Genomic DNA, 23,431 nt, shown 5'->3' with positions numbered 1-23,431 from the left:
GACCCTGGTTTCCAAGAAAAGCAATTAGTTTGCAAATGGGTGTTATTGAATTGAAACAAAATGTTATCTTTCTTGTAGTTGATATCACACACACACACACACACACACACACACACACACACACACACACACACACACACACACACTGCGTATATCTCCGCTTTTCAACTGCGTCTGTAATTATGCTTACGAGCTACAGAATATGGATGTGATCTGTTGCAGTGATATGTCAGATTTAGACAGCCTGATTGTAAACTTGGAATAGCGTATGCTTACCTTAGGCTTGGAATTCAAGATGAGTATGGTCTTATTAAATTGTTGTTCCAGAGTAATAGCTGGGATTTGCATAGATCTACAGTATGGAGTTTTCAGCACCCTCATTAAATCATGTCTGAGGGGTTATTCCTTATCGATGAACAGAGGTGAGAACAACCACACAACAGTGAAATATACAGTTATACTATATTTTTTCTTGTAGTAGTGGTTGAACCCAGTCAGTCACTCTAGTTTCTGAACTGCTGAATGGTTTGTTTCAAGTCAGGTGGCATCTCAACATTTCTGGTTGTTGTTGCTGTCATTCCATCCGGTGTGTGAAAACCATGGGTGAGATGTTAAGCAAATAGTTTGCCTGAGGCTGTGTGTGTTGAAATTTACAATCACGGCTCTCACACATCATGCCACCTTCCAAAAAATGCTGCTGACAAAGAAACCTGATCAAATGCTTTGCGCCTTATGTCACCTCATGTCTTCTGTTTAAAGTTGCACTTGAACACATTGCAAAGACTACAGCAGAGAGCCGGATGCAGGTTCTCCAACTGCATGAGACGAAATAGCTAGTCAGTCATTGAATAAGAAAAGCAGAAGACCCAGGATTGCAGAAAGATAAACAAGAATAACTAGCCTACCAATTTTACAACTGTAATTCTGTTTAAATGTAAGCATTGAAACCCAATTTGAAATATGTTTGATTAAAATGTTAAATATAATAGTGGCTGACGGTCAGCTTGGTGTGTCAGGGCACTAAGAACCTCTTCATGTTTCCTGCCTCTTATTCAATGTAATGTTCCTGATGGGAAGTGCCCAATTCATAACCCTAATGACATACTTTCCATGTTTACATGGTTTAGTTTATCAGCACAGTAGATTTAAACCATGTTTTGTATTAGAAAGTGCAACACTGATTAGAAATTTCCTTTGGAGAAAACATACTGAAGTCTATCAGTCAAAGTATTAGTTGATCAAAGAAACCACAGACAATCACTAACTATGTATTATATAGTGCTCTGATCTTGTATATCATTATTTGCATGCAGTTGAAATTTGATATACTCTAGAAACCAACAATGGACCTCTGTACTGCTAAAACTCTCAGCCACGGCTTAACAACTGAAATAACACACGATCATTTCACAAAAGCACTGGACAATATCAATACTCAGTGTAATCTTGTGCTAATGCATGACTAATGATCAGTTTTTTTGTATAACAGTATATGTGGTTTGCGTGTAGTAAAAGTATTGTATATACATTGATTCATATCAGTATTTTCTGAATGTGCTCAGAATGGTGTGACTTATAGTGACCAGGAATCCCTTATACACAGTCATGTCAGTGTGTATGTAACTACAGTAAACATTATGATACAAACATTTTGATTAGAAAAAGCCAGCTTTCGGTTCCATGGATTTGAAGGTTTGAGTGAGCAGAGGTTAAACAGTCATAGCGGGTGTCAGATGGCTGACAGGGGGGGTCACAAGAGAAGTGTGTGGGGGTTCATACTGAGGGATGGGGTTTGGGTTAAATGCACTGACTGCTTAACGATGACACAGTTCTCTCCAGGGGCTCTCCATACTCCCATGTTAGTAAGGATCAGCTAGTCTGGCCATCACATGCACTAAGCCTCACCCTCTTGGGCTACAATCCTCTTACTAACCCGCAAGTGATCCATTGCATGCTGCCGTGCAGGTGGCAGCGACATTGTCCATGCATATTATTGGGCACTATAGACAAAAACTTTTTCAGTCTCAGCCATGTGAGTCCCTTTGACTCCACCGCTCATCACATGCGTTGCAAGAGGCTGCGTTCGTTAAGTCCACTGACAAATCATTCACAGTGATCTGCAGTTACACAATGTGCGATTCCTGTGGCCTCACAGACACACAAGTACTTTCCCCACCTCTAGGTTAGGGTGTCACACAGATGTACAGTCTTAATAATGAGATACAGTGGGTGGAAAAATGGAAAAAATGATCCGAGAGTTATATTAAATCATAGCACAGAGCCACAGTTTGGCCTCCGTCTGCTCCTCCAAAACATCCTGTGAATCCACAACAGCTCAGCTGAAATTATGTTACAATTATACGATAATCATATTTATATTGTAATTTTGATTTATATATATATAAAAAAATATCCCCGTCAAAGAAATGGCTTTCAATATTGCGATATTATTTTACGGCCATATCACCCTCCCTGATTCCTACCTGTTGTGACTAAAGAGCGTTATTTGACTGAAGTATCTCTGTGTAATAGTTGTACATCACTGATTAGCTGGTAATTTAAATTCTCATTATATTGTTTTTAATGATTTGACATTCACTAATGAAACCATGATTGGATCAGAGTCTAAAGATAAATGTTTTATCGTCCAACCGGTCTAGGATTACACATTAATCTTTTAAATTCATGCAGTTGTTATTCTCGATTGTCTCATGTTCTTGCACAGCTGATGAGTTAAATGGATGTAATTCACTGTATCTCTCTTTCTTCACCGTATGTAGTAATACTTGACTTAAGGGCTTGTAGTGGAGGGTTGTTTCTCATTCAGTTCGTCTAATTGTGTAGCCACAGGGATAGTCAACAGTTCATGGCCCTGACTTAAAAAATGGTTAGATCTAATTACGTGATAAGATTTTTTCTCGTGGTGTTAGCTCGATGACGGGAAGCCAGTGGGGGAGGATGATTTCAAGCAATCTGGGCAATTAACACAGGCGATGAGCTGAAAGAGCTGCACTCTGCTCCTTTACTTCATGCTGTATTGTGATTGTGTGTTTGTGTGTGTGTGTGTGTGTGTGTGTGTGTGTGTTGCCTAATGTTTGCCTTTTTGTCATTATTTACTTAATGGACTGATACTGTTTTCCGCCAAGTGTAAAAAGCCTTTTGATTCCCATGCCTAACCCCAGATGACGGTTTTATGTTGCTATGCTAATTAGCAAGACAAGGTTGATGCAGCTATTCACAGCTGTCAAGAGTCACAGTTTGTGGCCCTTCATTGTAATAAGAAGGAAAAAGTCTTATAGGGACCTCGAAAGACCTATGAAATCCATTATTCCGTCATGCATTTAAAACATTTTAGGCTAAATTTGCTGCCTTTTATTTTAATACTTGTACATGTTTTAAGTAAACCTTTCATCACAGTCTTGCCTTCTGTCTTCAAACTACTCTTCACTGGCCAGAAAGACAAGGACCATGAAAACATCATGGTTGTCACTACAAAATGCAATATGTAGGAAAAGCCACCAAGCCATTGTCTAGATTTCTGTCTGTGTTTGTGACACACACAAATACATTATCTAAGCCCTGAAAAGGTCCAGAGGTGGGGGGGAGGGGTGCTTGGTCTCTGGTCTATATCATGCATAGTGTTATGTTTATTGTGATGAAATTTGATTGATTATAAATTACTCCATAGCCCTATAGCCTATATAACTTTTATGTTTTAAGAAATACAAACAGCTGGCTTTTTCCTTTTGATGTTTTCCTTTTCGGTTTCATGTTCACTGCATACCTGTGGTGATGACTGCTTGCGCATCATTTCTTTTTCCAGCCATGTGCCTGAGGGCGTGATATCCCAACTGCTGAGTCATACTTTAATTCTTACATTTCTCTGGTGTGCTTCATACATAATACTCATACAGCTTTAGTCCTGCATGAATACTAATCAGCTTAACGCTGACATCAACACACTCATACAGTCGCATGCATCCTGCTCCCAGCCACATGTGACCTTAATGTGACTACCTGTCTTTTTGTCTCGCCCACCGCTAGGGCTGGGCGAAAAGGCCAAAATCTTCTATTCCAACATAGGTAATTTCATATCTCGATAACAATATATATCACAATATAGCATGTTTCCTGCTAATTTGATAAATACATAGTCTATATGAAATACTTTAGGTGGAGTTTTTGCCATGAGTTAAAGAAAATGTCTAGACAGCACAATACTGATGTTACAGTTAAAATACATGACAGACAAGCTCTGTGTGTTGTATTACAATGTGTTTCCGACTTGTCATCCTAAACTAAGGCACCTCAGAGCTCAATCTCATAAGGGCCTCAGAAAAAAATAAAACCAGTTTTAGGAGCTGTGGATTTTTGTATTATCTGACCAAGCGATTAAATAATCTTTGACTAAATTTTGTCAAAAAAAAAAATCTGTTTTCTTAGTACAATCAGATATTTGTTTAATGTGACCAAATAAAGGACCCACAACCTGTGTTATTATGTTAAAATGACTTTCATGCAACCTTTTCAGAGCCTGTGTGTTTGTTTGCTTATTGCTTTCTCTTTCATTGTTGTACTAGCATGCTCCTAGCCAACATTTATAGTTGTAATATGATGGTTTTGCAAATACCTCAGATCAATATTATTGGCCTGGATTGATATAATCAATAACGATATATGGTAATCATACGCTGTGTATTTGTCTGTGCTCTCTAGGTAGTTTATTGCCATAATGCTTGCTGGTAAAGGGAACATAATAATGCACTGCTGGAAACTAAAATTTGCATCATATTACCATTCATATTTAGCATTTCATTGTGCAGTTTCCTCTCCTTGGCTACAAACTGTGTGAACAAAAATCTACTTCTTGTCTTGGTTTTTTTTCTTTTAGAACTAAAGAATAGAATTTAAAATGGAGTTGTTTGCATTTTTTAGAATACAAAAAAGGCATTATATCTTTGTCTTTTTCACTAGAACAAAATTAATCTCTTTCAGTCTTTTCACTTTTCATTTCTAATTGTTCCTCAAGGCTTTTGGGGAAGTGTCCAATCGCACATCACACTGGCATCCCCAGTGTGTTTTCACTGGGGCAGGTGTCATGTACTAATGCTCCGTCCCATGGGAGACCCTCCTCAGACCCAGGCTTTGATTGTGGCCAGGTGCTGTTCAGGTGTGCACTCCACTTTCCGCTAGAGTATGGGTCACAGGTGCTGCCAATGCTGCTCGCTCTCCCCACTCTGTCATTCACCCACACATACACATACAGTATACTGCAAGCTTTCACAGTAAGAGCTGCATACAGTACTAATTCACTTTTTGCACATTCTCTCAAAAGTGATAAGTACAAAATGTATATATGTACTGTATATATGAACAGAACAGAGAGCAGCGAAGGGAAGACAAGGAGATGTGTTGCAGTACAGTTAAGTGGATGTAGCCGGTCATTATGCAGAGCTGCAGGGTGTGCTTATCTATTACCGCGGTCAGTGGAGCTTGAAGAGCTGAAGACGAACTGAAAGGCCGCAAATCCCCTTTCTCCATTCACATGCCGCCCACATCTCCCCACACATCCCAGCCCTCCCTGTCCTCGTGCTCCTCTCAGCCCATCTCGGCCCTGCCCAGCCCTGGCCTTGCCTTCCCTAGGCCCTGGCCCCCAGCATGCGACTGGCAAGGCTTCCCAGCTGCAGAGGATCAGCTGTAGTCCCAATAGGCCCGGAGGGGCTGTCTCTCCAAAGAGGAAGGAAGAGCTGGGGTATGGCCAAGGTATGATGACATAAGTCATCACACACCACAATTGTATTTATAATCAGTGGAAAGCTGTCTTCAAGTGTAGCTCGTTTCACTACCTTTTTATATGAGAGAATGCTTGTTATGTATGTTGATAGGAAAGACCCAAAGCAGTTATATACGTGTACATGTGAGTCTACAGATGTTGCACAACAAAAGAGTCAAATTCTGTCTTAACTTTATTTTGTGCTGAAAATACAAATCTTCGAGAAGTGGTTAAAATAAGTTAAGATAAATCCAAATTCTGTCGCTAAGACCCATTGTGCTTGTTGGCCTTCTTGTACATCCGACATCTCGCTTTATTTTCCACTCTTCCTTTCTTTCTCCCCTCCCCCCCTTTTTTCATTTCTCTCGCCTCATGCTGCCGGCAGCTGATGCCAAGAAGAATGTTAGAGATTATTTAATACAAGCGCAAAGCTTAAAGGGAAAAGATTCATTCAGAACAATTTCTGTTAGTGGAACACTTAAAGTCTGCTGACTTCAGCGCTGCCATTGCCAACAGCACTAAATATCTTATCACTGTGTAACTTTGATATACGCAAAAATAAAAAACAGCAACCATTAAGTCTTAACATTTTGTGCCTTGAATCTTCTTTGCAGAAAGTCGTACTTACTGTATAGAACTGTAAACACAAACCATGCCAGTGAGTATGTGACTCAGTATTAATTTGGCTGGACCCATTTTTCATATGATCTCTATACACTCACCTAAAGGATTATAAGGAACCCCATACTAATACTGTGTTTGACCCTATCCTATCAATATGGGCCAACATTTCTAAATAATGCTTCCAGCACCTTGTTGAATCAATGACACAAAGAATTAAGGCAGTTCTCAAGGCGAAAGGGATCCCCCACACCATTATACCAACACCACCAGCCTGCCCAATGGTAACAAGGCATGACCGATCCATGTTCTCATTCATTCTGTTTACAACAAATTCTGACTCTACCATCCAAATGTCTCAACAGAAATCAAGACTCATCAGACCAGGCAACATTTTTCCAGTCTTCAACTGTCCAATTTTGGTGAGAGTGCAAATTGTAGTCTCATTTTCCTATTTTTAGTGGAGATGATTGGTACCCGGTGGGGTCATCTGCTGGTGTAGCCCATCAGCCTCAAGGTTATGCGTGTTGTGGCTTCACAAATGCTTTGCTTCATACCTCAGTTGTGACAAGTGGTTATTTGAGTCAAAGTTGATCTTCTATCAGCTGGAATCACTCGGCCCATTCTCCTCTGACTTCTAGGATCAACAAGGCATTTTCACCCCCCAGGACTGCAGCATACTGGATGTTTTTCCTTTTTCAGACTATTCCTTGTAAACCCTAGAAATGGTTGTGTGTGTGAAAATCCCAGTTACTGAGCAGATTGCGAAATACTCAGACCAGCCAGTCTGGCACCAACAACCATGCTACGCTCAAAGTTGCTTAGATCACCTTTCTTTCCATTCTGACATTCAGTTTGGAGTTCAGGAGATTGTCTAGACCAGGACCACACCCCTAAATGCATTGAAGCAGTTGCCATGTGATTGGTTGATTAGATCATTTAATTAACGTGAAATTTAACAGGTGTTCTAATGATCCTTTAGGTGAGTGTCGATGGCAAACATATTGTAAATTTGATGTTTAATTTAGTGTTGACCCTGGCTTTGGTACTTCTGGAATTTACAGATGAGAGCATTCCAGCTAAGCTACAGTTGTTTTCAATTAAGAACAACTTGAATAAATAGCTCTGTGTCCATAATCTTACCTGACACTGTGTTACTGTACACACCTGTTGCAAACATCTATAGCTGATCCTGTACATTCAGCATTTATAGCTCGTTTTTTCTTTTCTGATAAAACATTTTTTTGGCCTTTGTGCAGATTTTGTCAGGTTTGCCCAGTGGAATCCTGGTATAAACCCATGTTGGGCACGGAGATGGATCCCCCTCCTTCCTTTCCTACGGAGTAACTCTACTACTACAACATAGATAATGCATGAAATTGACCCCTGATTACTGGACATCAGTCTCTGTGTCATCAACTAATTCAAGTTTAAGTTTGTAAAGTTTCACTCACCGAAAGCCTCTAACTTGAAAACACATCTAAGGTTGAGTCCTTTTGTTGACGAGCCCCAGAAAACCTGGCCAACAGATGCTGGTTAATTCCCGTGCCCACCCCCGCCTCCATTTTTTCCACAGTCACAAATGCTCTCCTATGTGTCATGCGTCCATGCGTGGTGTGCTGGCAAACAAAGCACTAGATAATATTACACTCCCTTCTTGTTGGACTGTAGTGGATTGTGATTGGTTAATAAAATGCAAACATTTGTTTCGCCTTTACACCCACTTAACAATGCCTGGCACAGGCCTGAGAGTGCGAGGTGTGGGATGTGTAGAGAGAAGCACGGCACTGTGAGACTTTTTCTTCACAGACAGGAATATGGGGGTGGGGAGGTACATTTATTTTAGTCTACTTAGAATCAACAAAACTCTTTTAAATGGCTGCTATAGTTTTTGCCCACAATACAATTCCATCTCCACAGAGTGCACTCATCAAACGATTTATCCCCTTCAGGCTGTTTGGGTGTTTTATTTAATGCAGGCTTATATTCCTAAAGGTTTGCAGGGGTTTTCTTGTTTATGAAATTAGGAAATATGCCCACAGTGCTTGGAGCTGGATCAGCATTCCTAACCCATGTGTGTATCCTTACTTGCCCTTCACCTCGGATCTCTGTTGTTTCACTGTTCAACAGTTGTTTGCCAAACATAGACACACACTTTGATGTCACACACTGACTTAATTCTAATATCCGACTGGGGGACATTTCTTCAACTTGTCAAATGTGCTCTTGTTTTTCTGGATATCCCTCTCTCGTGAGATCACATGTGAATGTGTGATGCAGGGGGAGCATGTTAGCATCCCTATCAAAGCAGCATCCATTACAGTGTTGGTGTTCATGTGGTGGGAGACGTTATTAGGGAGCTCATCGCCTCCTGAGAGGATGGATGTGTGATTATGAAGTCATCAGCCATGAACCAGTGAGGCTGTGGAGGAGCACCCCTCCTCATGGGTCCTCAGGGTGCCATTGATTGGTGACCATGTGTTTGTGCCTGATAGACTGTGAAATGGTGTGTTGCTGCACGGCTGTGTCACACCTGTGTCCCACCAAGGTGATTGATTGGTTTGGTCATGTGGAATGTTCCCATCTGGTCCGCAGTAATGCATTTTTTTTCCCTCATTCTTGAATAACAAGCGCTGGCAGGAGAATAGTTGGGCTTGGAAAAAGGCAAAGGCCAAGCAAAAACATTTTCCCCTTTACACCTCCTCTTTCCTTTTTACCAAATTAGAAAAAATTCAAATCGGCCGAGCCATGGCACCTGATTATTCCGGGAGGGGATAGGATAAATACAATCAGGAAATCCACATCTCCTCTCTCACACAGAGATGGATTTTGGGAGAAAATAAACTAGTGCGATGGGCAGCAGCTTCTAATTTTTGAAGTCATATTTCAGGGCTAAAAATGTGCAGTAAAATCTTTGTGTCGAAGGTAGATGTAGGAGAGTCGTTGTAAGCAGATAGTGACACTCAGGGTAGTCAAAGATGAAGTTTGGAGTGATGGACTTTTAATTTCTGTCCAAATTAAGGCCCACAGGCAAAACAAACAATTAATAAAACCAAAATTAAAGGAACAAAAAATAGTAAGTAAAAAAATACTTTCACGAAAAATAAAATAAATTGACATGAGAGTCAAAACTTATGAAATGGTACCAAAAATACAGATGCAGCTGTATATAAGTTGACTTGTGAAACTAGTCTCTAGAGCAGGGGTCACCAACCTTTTTGAAACTGAGAGCTACTTCATGGGTATTGAGTCATATGAAGGGCTACCAGTTTGACACACTCTTCTGAAATAGCCTAACAAATATGCTCAGTTTGCCTTTCGTTATATATGATTATTAATGATTAATGATACTCATCTATGTGAAGACACTGATCAAGTTAATGATTTCTCACAATAACTATCAACAATGACTTAACAAGGTGGGAAACAGATAATATCAATATTCAATTTTCATTTTTAGAACAGGCCTGAGGGCTACTCATGTGGTCCTTGGGGGCTACCTGGTGCCCACGGGCACCGTGTTGGTGATCCCTGCTCTAGAGCCTTACACAGACTTACGTCCACCCTCTTCTAGCTCCCCCAGCAACTGAAATTGACAGCCTATATAGGCCTGTAGCACACCCATGAAATTGGAACATACCAACAACAAATAAAATACAGGGGTGGCTAAGGCAAACAGACAAATATTTCAAAGTATCAAGAGCCCACTTGATGGCAAGACACTCCTTTTCAATGGTGGAGTATCGTGTCTCGCGAGGGAACAGTTTGCGGCTCACAAACTGTATGGGTCTTTTGTGTGCCCCCTCACCCTGCAACAACACCGCCCCCAGGCCAATGCCTGAAGCGTCGGTTTGCACAGTGAATGGCAAGGAGAAGTCGGGACTCCGCAATACCGGTTTGCGGCACATGCTCGCCTTGAGATCATGGAAAGCGGCCTCACACACAGCAGTCCAGACCACTTTGTTGGGGCTGGTCTTGCGAGTGAGGTCGGACAGGGCAGTAGCACGGCTCGAAAAGTTGGGGATGAAACGCCTGTACCAGCCGACCAACCCCAGGAAAGACCTCACCCCCTTCTTGGTTGAGGGCGGCTGGGAACTGCGAATGGCGTCCACCTTGCTGACCTGCGGACGTATGGTGCCACCACCCAGGACATTCATGCTAACAAAACATACACCGGCAACATTCGCACTCCGTCTTTGTGAGCTAAACTAGGTAGTGCATCGCTACAGACGGCAGTTATGCGCCCCGTCACACTTTGATATCTCTGATTTAGCTGAGAATTTAGACACCTTTCCTTGATTAGTATCCCTTTCCAGATTTCTAGTCTGATCTAAAAGCAATAGACGTAAGCTTCCCACCCCCCCAAGCCTAATGGGTTATTTTGTTTCTCACTCCTGCATTCCTCTTGGTTTGATTTATCTTAATCCTGGCCCCTCTCCTTTTTAATTGATCTATTTATTCCACCTAATGGCTAATTACACATCAAGCTGCATGAGCAGATGCATTTATCATCATAGTACATAATAATCAGTGACATTTCAACAAAGAAAAAAATAAATATGCAAATAAGAACTCATTAACATTTGCTCTTGCTGTTTTGAATAATGTCACTGCTGACAAGGCTGTATGCAGAAATTAATTTTGAGCTCAGGGCAGGGGAGACATGTTTCCTCAGTGTTTTATGGCTCTATCATTTTTCTCTGTCCTACTGTTGTTCCTGATGCTGGGTTGTAGACATACCCCCCCAGCCAGGGAGGAAGCTGATGTGGTACACTACCTCCCTGTTTCCTCATCCACACTGACCTGAACTCTAACCCAGCCAGCTTTTATTCACTGTCAAACAGAAACTGGTGGAAGCATCAAACAGCTTTGACAGGATGGATGTACACAAACTCTTGAGAAAAGGAAACAAAAGGAGGCATTTTAAAAGGTATGGGGAAAAAGTGAGCGAGTGTACATCTGATTTGTCCGTGTGCTGTCTTTTGTTGCCAGAGGAATGCATTAGTAACCACGGAGCCTGTCTTGCTGTACTTCCAAGGCATCCAGAGAGGCCAAAACCTGACTTTATATAAGATATGGTATCCTGTTCATGATTTAATCCTCACAGAATAAGAATCATATTCTCTCCCTTTCATGGAAACGACACACATCTGTATGACAATCTGTATTTAGGTCTTGGAGATCTCAGTAGAGATTCATCAAAATTTCTTTTTGCCATAAATTAGTCCTGCTAGGGGTCTGACAATAAGAAATGGGCTATTGACTTTATAGGATTAATGTTTCGTGGTTTGGTGTCATGGAAGACATCCCATGAGAAGATGAGCACAGATGCACAGACACCAACAGCAAACACATGTGGTTTCAACATTAACAATATTCTGTATTATGTCTTTGTTTTTATGGTCTTGGCTTTCCTTGGAGTGAGGGAAATGGACGTGTTATCTGGATGGAAAAAAAGAGGCCCTTGGACTGCATCTGAGAAGCTTGTGAAGCACGCTCACTAATTGGCTGTTTTTGTGGCAAGGGTTTTGAATTGATCCCTGGAGACGCTTAGGTCACTACCTCTCACATTATCAGAATAAGGGGCTGTACTGCAGCACTGTGATCAATAAGGAGGCACACTATGAAGGACTGGCCAGTTTGCTTTTTCCTTCAGTAGGATTTTAGCACCCAATGTTTTTTTGCTGAGGTTGAACTGGATTGAAATGTTCTAGATTCTAGATATTATCTTTTGTAGAGTTACAGCTGATGTGAATTTGTGGACACTATGGAAAATCAGTGATCACTGATAAAGTTAGAGGACGCATCACAATGAAAAACTATTGCTCACACTTGAATTTATAATTATGGAAATTGAACAGGTGTACTGTTGCTTTCTCTGTGCTTGGTGAAGGACTGTGTGGGGTGTTTTGTTAGTTGGAGTGAGCTGAACAATCTCAATATTACTAAGTTCACATTAACACCAAATTGCTTTGTTTGCACAGGCTGGTGAAGAAGGTGCTCACTAAACAAAATGTCACTCTCAGGGTTATCAATCCTGTGGTTGGACACCACTCGTATTTTATATAGTGGTTATTGCAGAATAAAGCGTGTGGAATGCAGTTTAAAAAGCAAGCTAATGTGTGTAAGGTTGCTGGTTTAATCTTGTGAAATAGTAGAGAAAATCTGGGTTAAGGAAAGTGAAAGAGAAAATGTCCTTTCTAATGTTAAATCTGTAGTCTACATTTGGTGTATGTCCTTTGGTTGTGCTTTTTATATAAGCCATTACAGGTTTCTACCACACCCTCACATGTATTTTTGTATTTCTTCAATTTAATTTGTATTTTATGTTCTGTGAAACAAATAAATTAAACTAACTTTGAGCAAAGCACCTAACCCCCATCCTGTGTAGTTCGACTGTGTTCCGGGTGTCTGGGACAGCAGTTAATGTCAGTATAATGCAAAGTGTTGCAAGAGCTCAGCAGGTTTCATCATTAAGAAATAAAATGTGGAACAAGAGACCAGGAGCTGCTCATCCCAACCAAACTGGGCAACCAAACATATATGAAACAATGCACTTCCTTGGCAGCACTGAGAGAGCTTTCCAGAAAAATAAGCTATCAGTGTAACTAAAATGTTGGCTGTATGGGCGGATGGGTAGAAACAAGTATCTCCTGATAAAAGGCACATGACAGCAGACTGGAGTATGGAAAAAAAACAGTGAAAGCATGAGATTTTTGGGTCTGGCTAAACAATAGCTGATGTCCAATACAAAGTGCTATATTTAGCAGCAACTGGGCACGGGTGCATCACTGAGATGTTATCAAGCTGTGTTGACCAACTAATTTGCCAGATACAGGCACATTATTAAACATATCCTGCTTCAGAGTGCCTTACATTGGGATGATGATTTCTGTCCTGACAAAACCGTAACCTCTGGCATTCAGAGCTTAGAGTTAAAATAACACTGAACTTGTATGTGAAAGTCCTTGAGTGGAACAAAATACCAATTCTTAAATGCCTTTAAAATCTGTGGATTGACTTTATTATAGCTGTTCACAGATGCTCCCTAACCAGCTTGACCAAGCCTGTGCAAATGTGGCAGTTACGGTGAGAGATACTGTAATCAAGGCACCAAGACACAAAGCTATAATTGCTGCCAAAAGTTTCAATGTATTGAATTGACATGGTATTGTGTGATTTAGCTTGACACTCAGATCTTTGTACTTTTTTTGATTGTTTGAATATAGCTGGCACATCCTTTTTTTTCCAGCTGGTTACATGGCTGCAAATACTGTACTGCAGGTTTTTAAATAATATTAACAGCTAATGAGCAGTGTTAGCTCAGGGGATGGAAAGAGTAAAGCATGGACATTTAGTTTTTGCCACAATTTGTCTCCGTGGAACACATTTTTATAGATTCTTCTTGTGAAAATTTTCACAATCTTAGCCCCGTTCTGACCTGGTTTTAGAATTGGATCTGAGTGATGGGATCACAAGCGGACAGCTCGGTATGGGTGTTTCCACCTGGCAGTAGAATGTGTCTCCAAATGCCTCCTGAGTGACCACTTGTGATCAGAGCTCACTTCCCTGCTCTATATGCAAATAAAGACGTACATCATTTCCGTTTGCATATAGGCTGGTTGTGTGTGTTTTATAAATATCAGTGGTTACTCCTACATAAATCCTACATACATACATGGAAATGTGTGAGGACTTGAAAAAGCGCTGCCCACAGTCTGTCTGTGTGCCGACATAAAGATGTCTACTGACGGGTGGCGGGACCTGTGCAGGAGAAAAAGACATTTTTAAAAGTCTCTGTGTGTCAGCTCTCAGTTTGTAGCTTCTAACTGTATCTTTGTGGTTTAAAGTTTAGTTTCAATATTATATCTGCTTATTTACTTTTATGTTACCTTTTAGGAGTTGTGTTACTGCTGATGAAGACCCAACATTTCCTGATTTTGCCGCTTCATAGTAAAAGCTTTTAAATAACAAAGTAACGGGGGACTTGTATTGTGAAAAATTTACAAGAAATTAAACAGTTTCACAGCCACTGTTTCGCTGGCCTTCTCCAGAGCTAACACAGCACTGTGGAGCTATGGCAATACGAGACTGATAAATAACAAACATCCAAAACACACGATTCACTCTGTGGTTTCTGTGTCATTAATGTGGCTGAGGAAACATTCCCATTCTCACTGGTATTAAAAATGTGGACATATGAGGCCTAGACCACCTCCGGTGTGGTTTTAGTGATCGGATCTCAATGCGTCCTGAGAGGGATCAGATCGGATTTTGCTACCTGGTGGGAATGGGGTGATAGTTACACCTTCACACGTCTGAGCGATATGCTCATAAGCAGCTTCATAGAATATTTTAATCAGAATTAATGGATTTTTCCCCTCATTAGATAGATTTTTCATTGCATTGGGAATATACTGTGTGATGGCAGTCTGCATACTTAAATTGATATGACTGATGGTGCAGTAATTCATTTACTCATTTTTTGCATTTTGTATATTTTGCATGCTTTGCTTTTTTAAGGCAGATAATCATTCTTGTGTTCCTATCAATCACTGCACTTTGGACTCATTAGTAGGCCTTCGTAGCCCTGCTCAGAACAAATGGGTCTACTCAAGAAATAATAATAACAATAAAAGTGTCACTCTTGTTGTAAGGCTGTGATCACACGAGCTCAGAGGAGGGAAAACAAAACAAAGCAAAGCATTGATAACAACAAGCCAGTAACTTATAAAATGAATTCTGCTTTTATTTGTTTCTCCTTCCATCACAGTTGGAATAGTCTTTGATTTATAAGATAGTGTTTCAAACTTAAATACTTCAGTTATGGAACTTTATGATTTAACAATTTGTTTTGAGTTTTGTTTTTTTATTGGGAAATACAGATTCTTACAGTGACCTATTTTCCTCTAAATGAGTTACAGTCTATGTGCGTCAGACAGGAGATTGTGTCACTGCATGATAAGGGTATATTTTATTCAGCTAATTTAGGCTCCTGGCTTTAGAACTGGCCAACCCAGCAATATGTTCCACTTGATATATCACTTTGTTCTACTTAACTTCAGCATCATAAATATGCATTCTCCTGAAATTTGAAAAGCAATTCAGCCACATAGTCTTAGTTTACTGAGCCTTTTATAAGCAGATGTTCTCGGGTCGTTGCTTTATTGTAGAGTTTAAGAGGCTACACAGGGATTTAAACTGTCAGAAGGACATAAGGGATTAGCTTGAAAAGTGACTCTTGTCAGATTGTTTCTTTAATATCTGTTTTATCTACTAAAGAAGGAAAAATACCTACTCGTTGTTTCCAGCAGGAGAATAAGATGGAGGTGACAAGTTACCGCTCTTGCACTGCTGAGGACAGAGATGAGATACATGATCAGATCTCAGATCAGAGCTGCTACATCTTCAGCAGGACAGTCTAAACCAGTAGTGTCAAACTCAATTTCACTAAGGGCCACACTGGAAAATGAGAATCACATCAAGGGCCAGACATGTACTGTATAGTTTATAGACATGCTTTTATTTAAGAGAAAAAGTTAAATATCTTTGACTGTGTTATTGCACGTCTCGTATAGCTTTCTCATTTACAGTTTGATTGACTTGATGCCCTAAAAAAGTCCTCAGCCATCATAGAAAAAAGCGCCAAAAAAAGTTGAAAAAAGCAAAAACAACTTTGGAAAAAGCGACAAAAACTAGGTTTTTGTTTTTGATTGTGAACCTATATTGAATTGCGGGCCGCATCAAAATCTGCGAGGGGCGGATTTGGCCGGCGGGCCTTGAGTTTGGCACGTGGTCCAAACAAACTAAGAGACCTGTTTATCCATGACCTCTGCACACGCTACTGAAGTTAATCCCCACAGTACGCTGCCATGTGGCTGCCAGTCCCCTGAGCACTGCAGCATCCTTCTCTTCTTGCTGGCTGATTCAGGTCATTGGAGGTGGGGGACGGAGGGGGTCATGTCTAGTTGTCACACAAGTGCTTCAGCTGGCTTCAGTTTGTCAGAAATGTTTTGGTGCTGTTTGCAGTGACAGGTGATAGCATTTTTGACAGACTTTGCCCTGTGATTTCTGATCATGTATGCTGCTCATGTTATGAACTTGGTTATTGTTTCATCTTCTTCTAATCTACAAAACAAATCTAGATCATAAGTAAAACTGAATTTGACCTTACCATATTTCAAACTAAATACAAGTGACTAATTATCTTTGATAGACATTGGACATAAAATTGGTGCCTCAAATAGCGCATAATAAAATAGAGCATCCTCCTTTCCAGTCCTAAGGAGGATGGGGAGCCTTTCAATGCTAAATCGCAGGCTCTGTGTCATGTTGAAAGACAGACACTTTCAAATTGTAGTAATACAGTGGTGTTGATCTATTCCTCTAAATACACTGCATGCACAATAGTGGCTTTAGTGCTTCACAATTATAATTTAAAAATGTGCATTTCTTCCTCCTGAACCAATTCTGTCTGTCAAATTTTACATGCTCTCTCAGATTTATCAAATCCAGACCAATTCCCAGTAGAAGAACATGGCTCAGTCAATTTAAAAAAGAAAAGAAAAACAATATTGTTTTATTACATTTCAAGTCTGTTATGTTTTTGGAGAGATTTTTGCAGGATGGGAGACAGAAAGGATGGCATGTAGTAGACTAAATCAAAGCTTGGCATCTATTTGCACAATGATGCCTACACTTAACGCTGTGTTTATAAAAGAGGCAAGTTAAATTGATACATTGTTAACTTGTATGTAGTTTTGTGTTACACAGTGTTAAGAACTATTTTTTTTTATGTTGCATAAAATAAGCAGACATGATGGCTGCAGTAAGTGAAAAATTATATATACATGTGTTTTCCTATTGCGACAGGTAGTGTCTTTGTAGATGCATTGGCAAGAAAGTAGAAGTATCTCATTGTTTACAAAGGAAGTTAATGTTTATGCAAGGTAATTTGCTAAGTGCTTCCTTACTGTGTATTCTGGTGTATTCAAAGTTAAGGCTTCACTGTTGATTGAGCATCTTAGTAGACTTTCTTTTGGCAGGTTCCACAGTCTGTGCTTCTCAGTCTCATAGCGTGGACTGAGACATTGTTTTCACAAACACACCTGTCTGTCCCGGTGGGCCCTGAAACTACAACAGTGACCATCAATTATTCACATCAGACACAGTGTGTGTGACAGAACACATGCTGCCAATGAATATTTAACTCTCTTATTCCTCAGAAGACATTTTTGGAATGAAAATAAATTCCACTAAACCACCTTTAGATTTGAGACAGAAAATAAAAAGAAATTCAAATTCTCCGTCAAAGGAGATGTTTCTTCATGCTGCCACGATAGTGAACGTTGGTGGTAACTGACAACTTAATCCTATTTCCTTTTGCAAGAGCGATGGCTCAGAACTGTCTCACATTATTGTTAGAAGAGAAGCAGCTTTGCCAGTTTAACCATCTTCCCTGATTTCCTCAGCTTCCTTCGTCTCTAGACGCAGCCTGCACAGATGCAGAACAACTGTCTCCTGCAGGACTGCGCAGATAAGCACAAGTGAATTCTCTTAGATCTGCTTCTGTTCACCTGCGCTTGTGAACGCAACGTTCAGATCAGCCAAGGTGTAACAAAAGATCCAGGCTATGCAAGTTTTTAACTCGCAAAGAAATATTTACCTTTTCCCCAGAGTAAACTGAATTTAGTTCCAACGCTTGTGTCTGTGCTTGTAATATTTGGAAGTGTGACAAAAATAATGTACGACGCTGTTAAAGTTATTCATCATTCTCCCCAAGAAGCTCTCATTTGTTTGTTTGTTTGTTTTTCCAGGGGAGTAAAACTGCTGAGTTTGGATATTGTGATGTGTATGATTCATGTGTGTTGTGTGCTGTAAGTTTTTTTTCTCCTGATGGCTGCTTGTGAGCCTTCCTTTGAGGTGTGCACACGGAACGTGACACTGATAGAAGGACTCCCTGACAATTAACACTATCAGTAATTCATATTTATTTTAGATAGTTACCTAACTTTGTGACACATAACACTGTTTTACACAAGTGCAGGTTTTGGTTTTTCTTGAGATCCAACCTAAGGTCCAGCTAAGCCACCGTATGTTTGTTGGATAGTAGGACATGGTACACTGTTACAAGACGTGTGGGAGTCTCTTTGCTTCCATCCAGCATCAGATGATATCCAAAGAAAACAAACACAACTCACCTGCTCACAGTAAAAGGAACAACACCTCTTAGATATTCCAATGGTGTTTTAGTAGTGTAGAAAAAACCCTCCAGCCCCATAGGCACAATTACTAGGGCTCTATGAAATCCGTTTTATCTTTTTTCAAATTCTGTGTTTTCAGATTTATTTTTAGCCCTTTCGGATTTTGGGGATTTGCTTGTTTTCTTTTCACTTCTAAGCAGTATTGACCTTTAAAAACTCGGTGACACAAGCTCACAATTCAGCTTTTTTATTTAAACTGTTAATATATTCAGCAAAGCACATTCAAAATTACCTAAATACAAGCTAAATGGATGCTCACCTATAACAATGTTGAGGATACTGCGATCTCGGTTGTCAGAGGTTTCGTCGACAACAACGAAGATTTTCTTTCCACGGATCTCTTTTTGCAGCACTTTTTGCATGTGCTGGTCAAAGACCCGCGGCAGGTGGGTGTTAAGAATTTTCTAAAAGACGTGTTCTTCGATTTCTGGAGGAGGAAGGAGAGGCTGTGGTCGAATTGAAAGTTAAGCAAAAGGTTTAATGAAACTGCATGAAAACGACAAGACAAAACACAATCAAACATAAAACACTAAAACACTGCAGCTGACAGCGGACTGATCTCATGCTTCTCCTTGCGGAGTTACAGAAGAACAGTCATGTGACATGACAAACAAATACACTGTAAACAGCGGACTCCAATTGCTTCCTCTTGCGGGGTCACAAATTGAAGTGCCGACATCACCTCAGTTTCCGAATTATATTCCTGTGGAATTGTGGGTCTCTGATTAAAGACACACCTCTGATTTTAGGTTTACCCCAGGTCACAGACAAAGGTCGTTTCACATGGTAGTGCCGATTCTGTCTAATCACGTCTGGCCCTGCAGGGAGTGGCTCCCCAAAACCAGAAACAATAATTACCTTTCCTGTGGGGACAATGAGTCTTCTTCATATGCTAAATGTCAGACATGACCTGATCAATTTTTTTGAAGCTACAGACGGTGTGAGCCAGACCAATGCTAATCCGTGTAGTTATTTGATTAGATCTAGCAAGTACATTGTTTATTGGTTTTAACTTTTTAACTTCAACATGGATCTGCCTGAGGCTGCTGTCGTTTTCTGGGAGTTCGCCTCCCTGCTTGCAATGTTTAACAAGAAACGGACGTATCCTCTTCATTTTCGCGGTACGTCAGCTTCAGCAGACATTGCAACAAAATCTTCAACAAACTCACGCCTTGTTGCATCTGTTGATTTAGTCGTAACCTGGAGGGATTTGCCTGCTGTGGATTTAGCTTTGTTCTTGAGATGAACTTTTGATTTTAAATGGTCGTTACATGTGTCTTTGCGGGTCCAGTCAGCAGTATGTTGACAACATTTACAAAACACTTGTTGTCCAGACTCATAGTAGTCATTGGTGTATTGTTCAGCCCGATATTTAGCTTATTTTTTTTCGCCACGCTATCTCAGGAGCCACTCGCTTCGACATTTTTTTCCCCCACACAACAAACTCACAAGGTGAACGTGAGGACGTACGGTTACTAGGCAACATGTTTAACAATGCCGTTTGGCCACAGTTTAGCTAGGTAGAGACCTTTCTACCGCTTTCTATGCTTGTTTTAAACTGAAAAATGAGAAGGAAGTTAAAAAAAAATTGTTTATTTAATATGTCAACAAAATATATGCAAATTCCGTGCGATTCCGCATGTATAAGAGAATTCCGTTTTTCCGCATCACGAAAATCATAGGGCTCTAAATTACATACCAGTCATTATCAATAAAAAAGCAAATTAAGTGTTCATATTGCAAGAAGCACTGCAGAACAAAATAATCAAAACAGTGTATGTAATCTATTATTCTGTGTTCATCCAGGTGTGTGCTCAACTATCATACAATATAAAATTTGTTATTATTGTCTTTTGTGTGTTTATACAGGTAAATCGGAGAGGGCTCCATTTCCTGGCTATGGGAGGAATCCTGGAGCATCTAGCGGCCAGGTGAGTTGAAAGCAGAGCTATATGCAAATTTTAAGCCATAAATCAGCTTCTGTATTCCCCAATATCATAAAACTGATTGACCTGAAAACAAATCAAGCAACACATGATAAATTGTTATATATTGGTAGTCCTATTTATGCAAAAATTTATCAAAAAGAGTCTGTAGCTGGGTACCATCTCAGATGTTGGGTCTTTTTAGATCTAGAGCCAACATGTAGCTCTTTTGTTTTTAGTACGACCAGTAAACTGCAACTGAAGGTACCCCCCTCCATTTGTTCACCTTTTGTTCCAGATAGATAGACTGCTATAACTAATGACAAAGTTTTTAAGCTGCAAGAGTTTGATTCTCTCGTTCTTGCGTTAATCAAACGTATTCACAAAAAGAGTCACAAGCATTCAAATTTGCATATGTCCTTAGTGGTTCCTTCCTGAATAGCTACAATTGTGTAAAAGAGGTCAGAGCCAGTGTTCAAAATGATTGAACAAAGGCAACAGCAAAAGTGCGTCTGTTGTGTCATGTGAATGCTGTGGCACCAGTGACACATTGTCATTTTACAGAACCTGCTTTATTTATTCTTGACATTTCATTTGTCTTACATCACCTCTAACAGTTTTTCATGACCTACATTTTTAGGTCTGCAGCCTATTACACTTGTTAGACCAAACTAATAGGCCTCTTAGCCCAGTTTGTTGGGGTTGTAGAGGTTAAATAGATATTGGTGGTAGGATGATGTGGTGCACTTTCAAAGGTTGCCTCAGTCTGTCCTTTGACACAGAATAAACAACAGGTCACATATCACCTAATATGCAATGTGATATAGTAAAAAGAATTTTTTATTTCATCTTTATAATGATCTTGATATTATGATATTTGATATTTACAGTAAACACTATGTCAGTGCTTGCATGCTTTTTACTGTTGTATTATTTAGGGCAAGTACACTAAAAAAGTACTTTAAAAATGTAGTTATTGGTGGTTGAGTACAAGATTGTTATTTTTTTTTTTACCATAAACAGATGAAGTAAACACACTTCTGACAATGAAAGCTAATATTATCCTTTCATTTTAAGCATTTGTGTGTTGGTTTTCTCTTTCAGTCTTCTGTAAGGTCGGACGTCGGGTTGGTGAGTCCGAGTCCAGTGACTCCATCGGGGAAGTCAGCTGCTCCTTTCTACTCCTTCACCGCAGCCAATCCTAGAAGACGTCCTCTACAAGATCCTCCGTCCATCGGTCAGTGCCATCTCAATGATTGAAAGAAGAAATGCCCTGAAAATCATATTTTATAGTTTTCTCTTCAGACACAAATGTAGCTTATGAAATCAGAATCAGAACCTTGCGATAAACAAAATCCAACTGAAGTTGTACTGGTGACACAGTCACTCAAGGTTTAAACTCCAAAAAACTATGAAAGGTATCCTTTTTTATATTAATGAAAAAGGACATTAATATATTATCTCATTCTTTTTGTTAGCAAGTGGATACTCTTGCTACATTGTCTTTTTACCTAGTGCCACTGTGGAGTGAGTTTACTTGGCAGGGATGCATTTAACACAGGCCTCTTGAAGCAGCCTTGATTAACACAAACACGGTCAGGTTTTTGGTAAAGCTGGCACCTGTGCGTTTCAAAATCCACTAAGTAGGCAAGAAGACGACTTAAAAGTTTATCAAGTATTTATTTAAGTAAAATCATAAGAGCATAAACGTGTACACGGGTCCGAGTTGAGCAGGCACACAGGCTTCTCTCATCAGACTGAATTTTCTGGCTTATACATGAATTCATATATCAGTCTCTAAGAGCATTTTGATTTGATTATTAAAAGTTGGAGGAGTACCGTGGTTTAGACTTAGCCTCCCCTGGTTGGTGCACAGACTGGTCCCAGTCTTTTGGCACACGCCCTCTTCATCAGTTCTTAGGCAGACTTTAACTATGCTGATGGTCAGAGAGAACAATGCGCCACTGTTGCCTGTCACAGGTTGAGGAGTAACTTATTCTCATGGTCAAACTGATATCAAACTGATATTAACTTATTGCTGCACTCTTGTTGCTTTCTGACCACCGTCATACAGTGCTGCTTTCTGCACGTACAACAGTATCCTTTTCTATTTTTGCATAACTAAGCTGTCACAGTGCTCTTCCACTAAACACAACTATAATTCAACTATGATTTGTATCCTCATAAAGCATAGCCAGCTTGACTGATTATTTTTTTTCTTACACACCCTAAACTCTGCATGCAGGAAAAACCCAGCAAACAAGTTTTTCAAAAGGCTAATCCTCTTTAGTGCACTGCTATTTTTTTTTTTTTGACCAATACCGACACACAACCTGGTTTGGGGTCGAGATAGTCACTGGCCCTACTCTCAATCAAAACTATTAAATTGTAGGTCAACGGCATTAGCCCCGGTTCAACATGGCACAGTGTAAATGCAGTGAAAAACAAGTACTGTATAATCAAAGTGGAATTAGACTAGATGGAGAAGTGAAAGTGTGTAAATAAAGACACATGTCAGCACTCCATCACTCCATTACAGAATGAAAATGTAATTTGTATGTATCTGAAGTTGTAATTTTTAAAGGTTGTTTATGTGAAATTCACGATTTAATCACAAGTAATACTTTACTTTATACAGAACAATACCACAGAGTAGATTTTGTTGTCTTGTCTCTTGTTGAGTCTTAGTTTACAGCAGATTCATAGTTACCTCTTCTTTTTTTTTTGCCTGTGAATGACTAGATGTGCTTTCATCTCTCCACAGATCCTCTACAAACAAAAAAGGTTCGCAAGGTCCCTCCTGGCCTGCCTTCATCTGTGAGTGGAAGATCATCTACCTCTCATATAAA

The 23,431-nt window shown here is 40.0% G+C and overlaps 1 protein-coding gene across 4 annotated transcripts in view; it reads left to right on the top strand.

Moving 5' to 3' along the window:
- The window catches only part of tcf12 (transcription factor 12), an 82,512-nt gene that overhangs the window by 21,676 nt on the left and 37,405 nt on the right, over positions 1 to 23,431 (top strand). For 3 of the 4 annotated variants that reach the window (XM_028582422.1, XM_028582432.1, XM_028582414.1), the window contains exons 6-8: positions 20,527 to 20,588; positions 21,687 to 21,819; positions 23,347 to 23,399. In XM_028582422.1, the coding sequence (XP_028438223.1) occupies positions 20,527 to 20,588; positions 21,687 to 21,819; positions 23,347 to 23,399 (248 nt within the window). Of the gene's footprint in view, positions 1 to 19,714; positions 19,779 to 20,526; positions 20,589 to 21,686; positions 21,820 to 23,346; positions 23,400 to 23,431 lie in introns of those variants that run through there. The other variant, XM_028582438.1, reaches the window with a different exon arrangement.

The sequence above is a fragment of the Perca flavescens genome, chromosome 1 (genome assembly GCF_004354835.1).
Source record: "Perca flavescens isolate YP-PL-M2 chromosome 1, PFLA_1.0, whole genome shotgun sequence".
Classification (NCBI taxonomy): Eukaryota; Metazoa; Chordata; class Actinopteri; order Perciformes; family Percidae; genus Perca; species Perca flavescens.
Note: the sequence above shows the minus strand (reverse complement) of the source record. Positions and strands in the feature narration are given on the sequence as shown.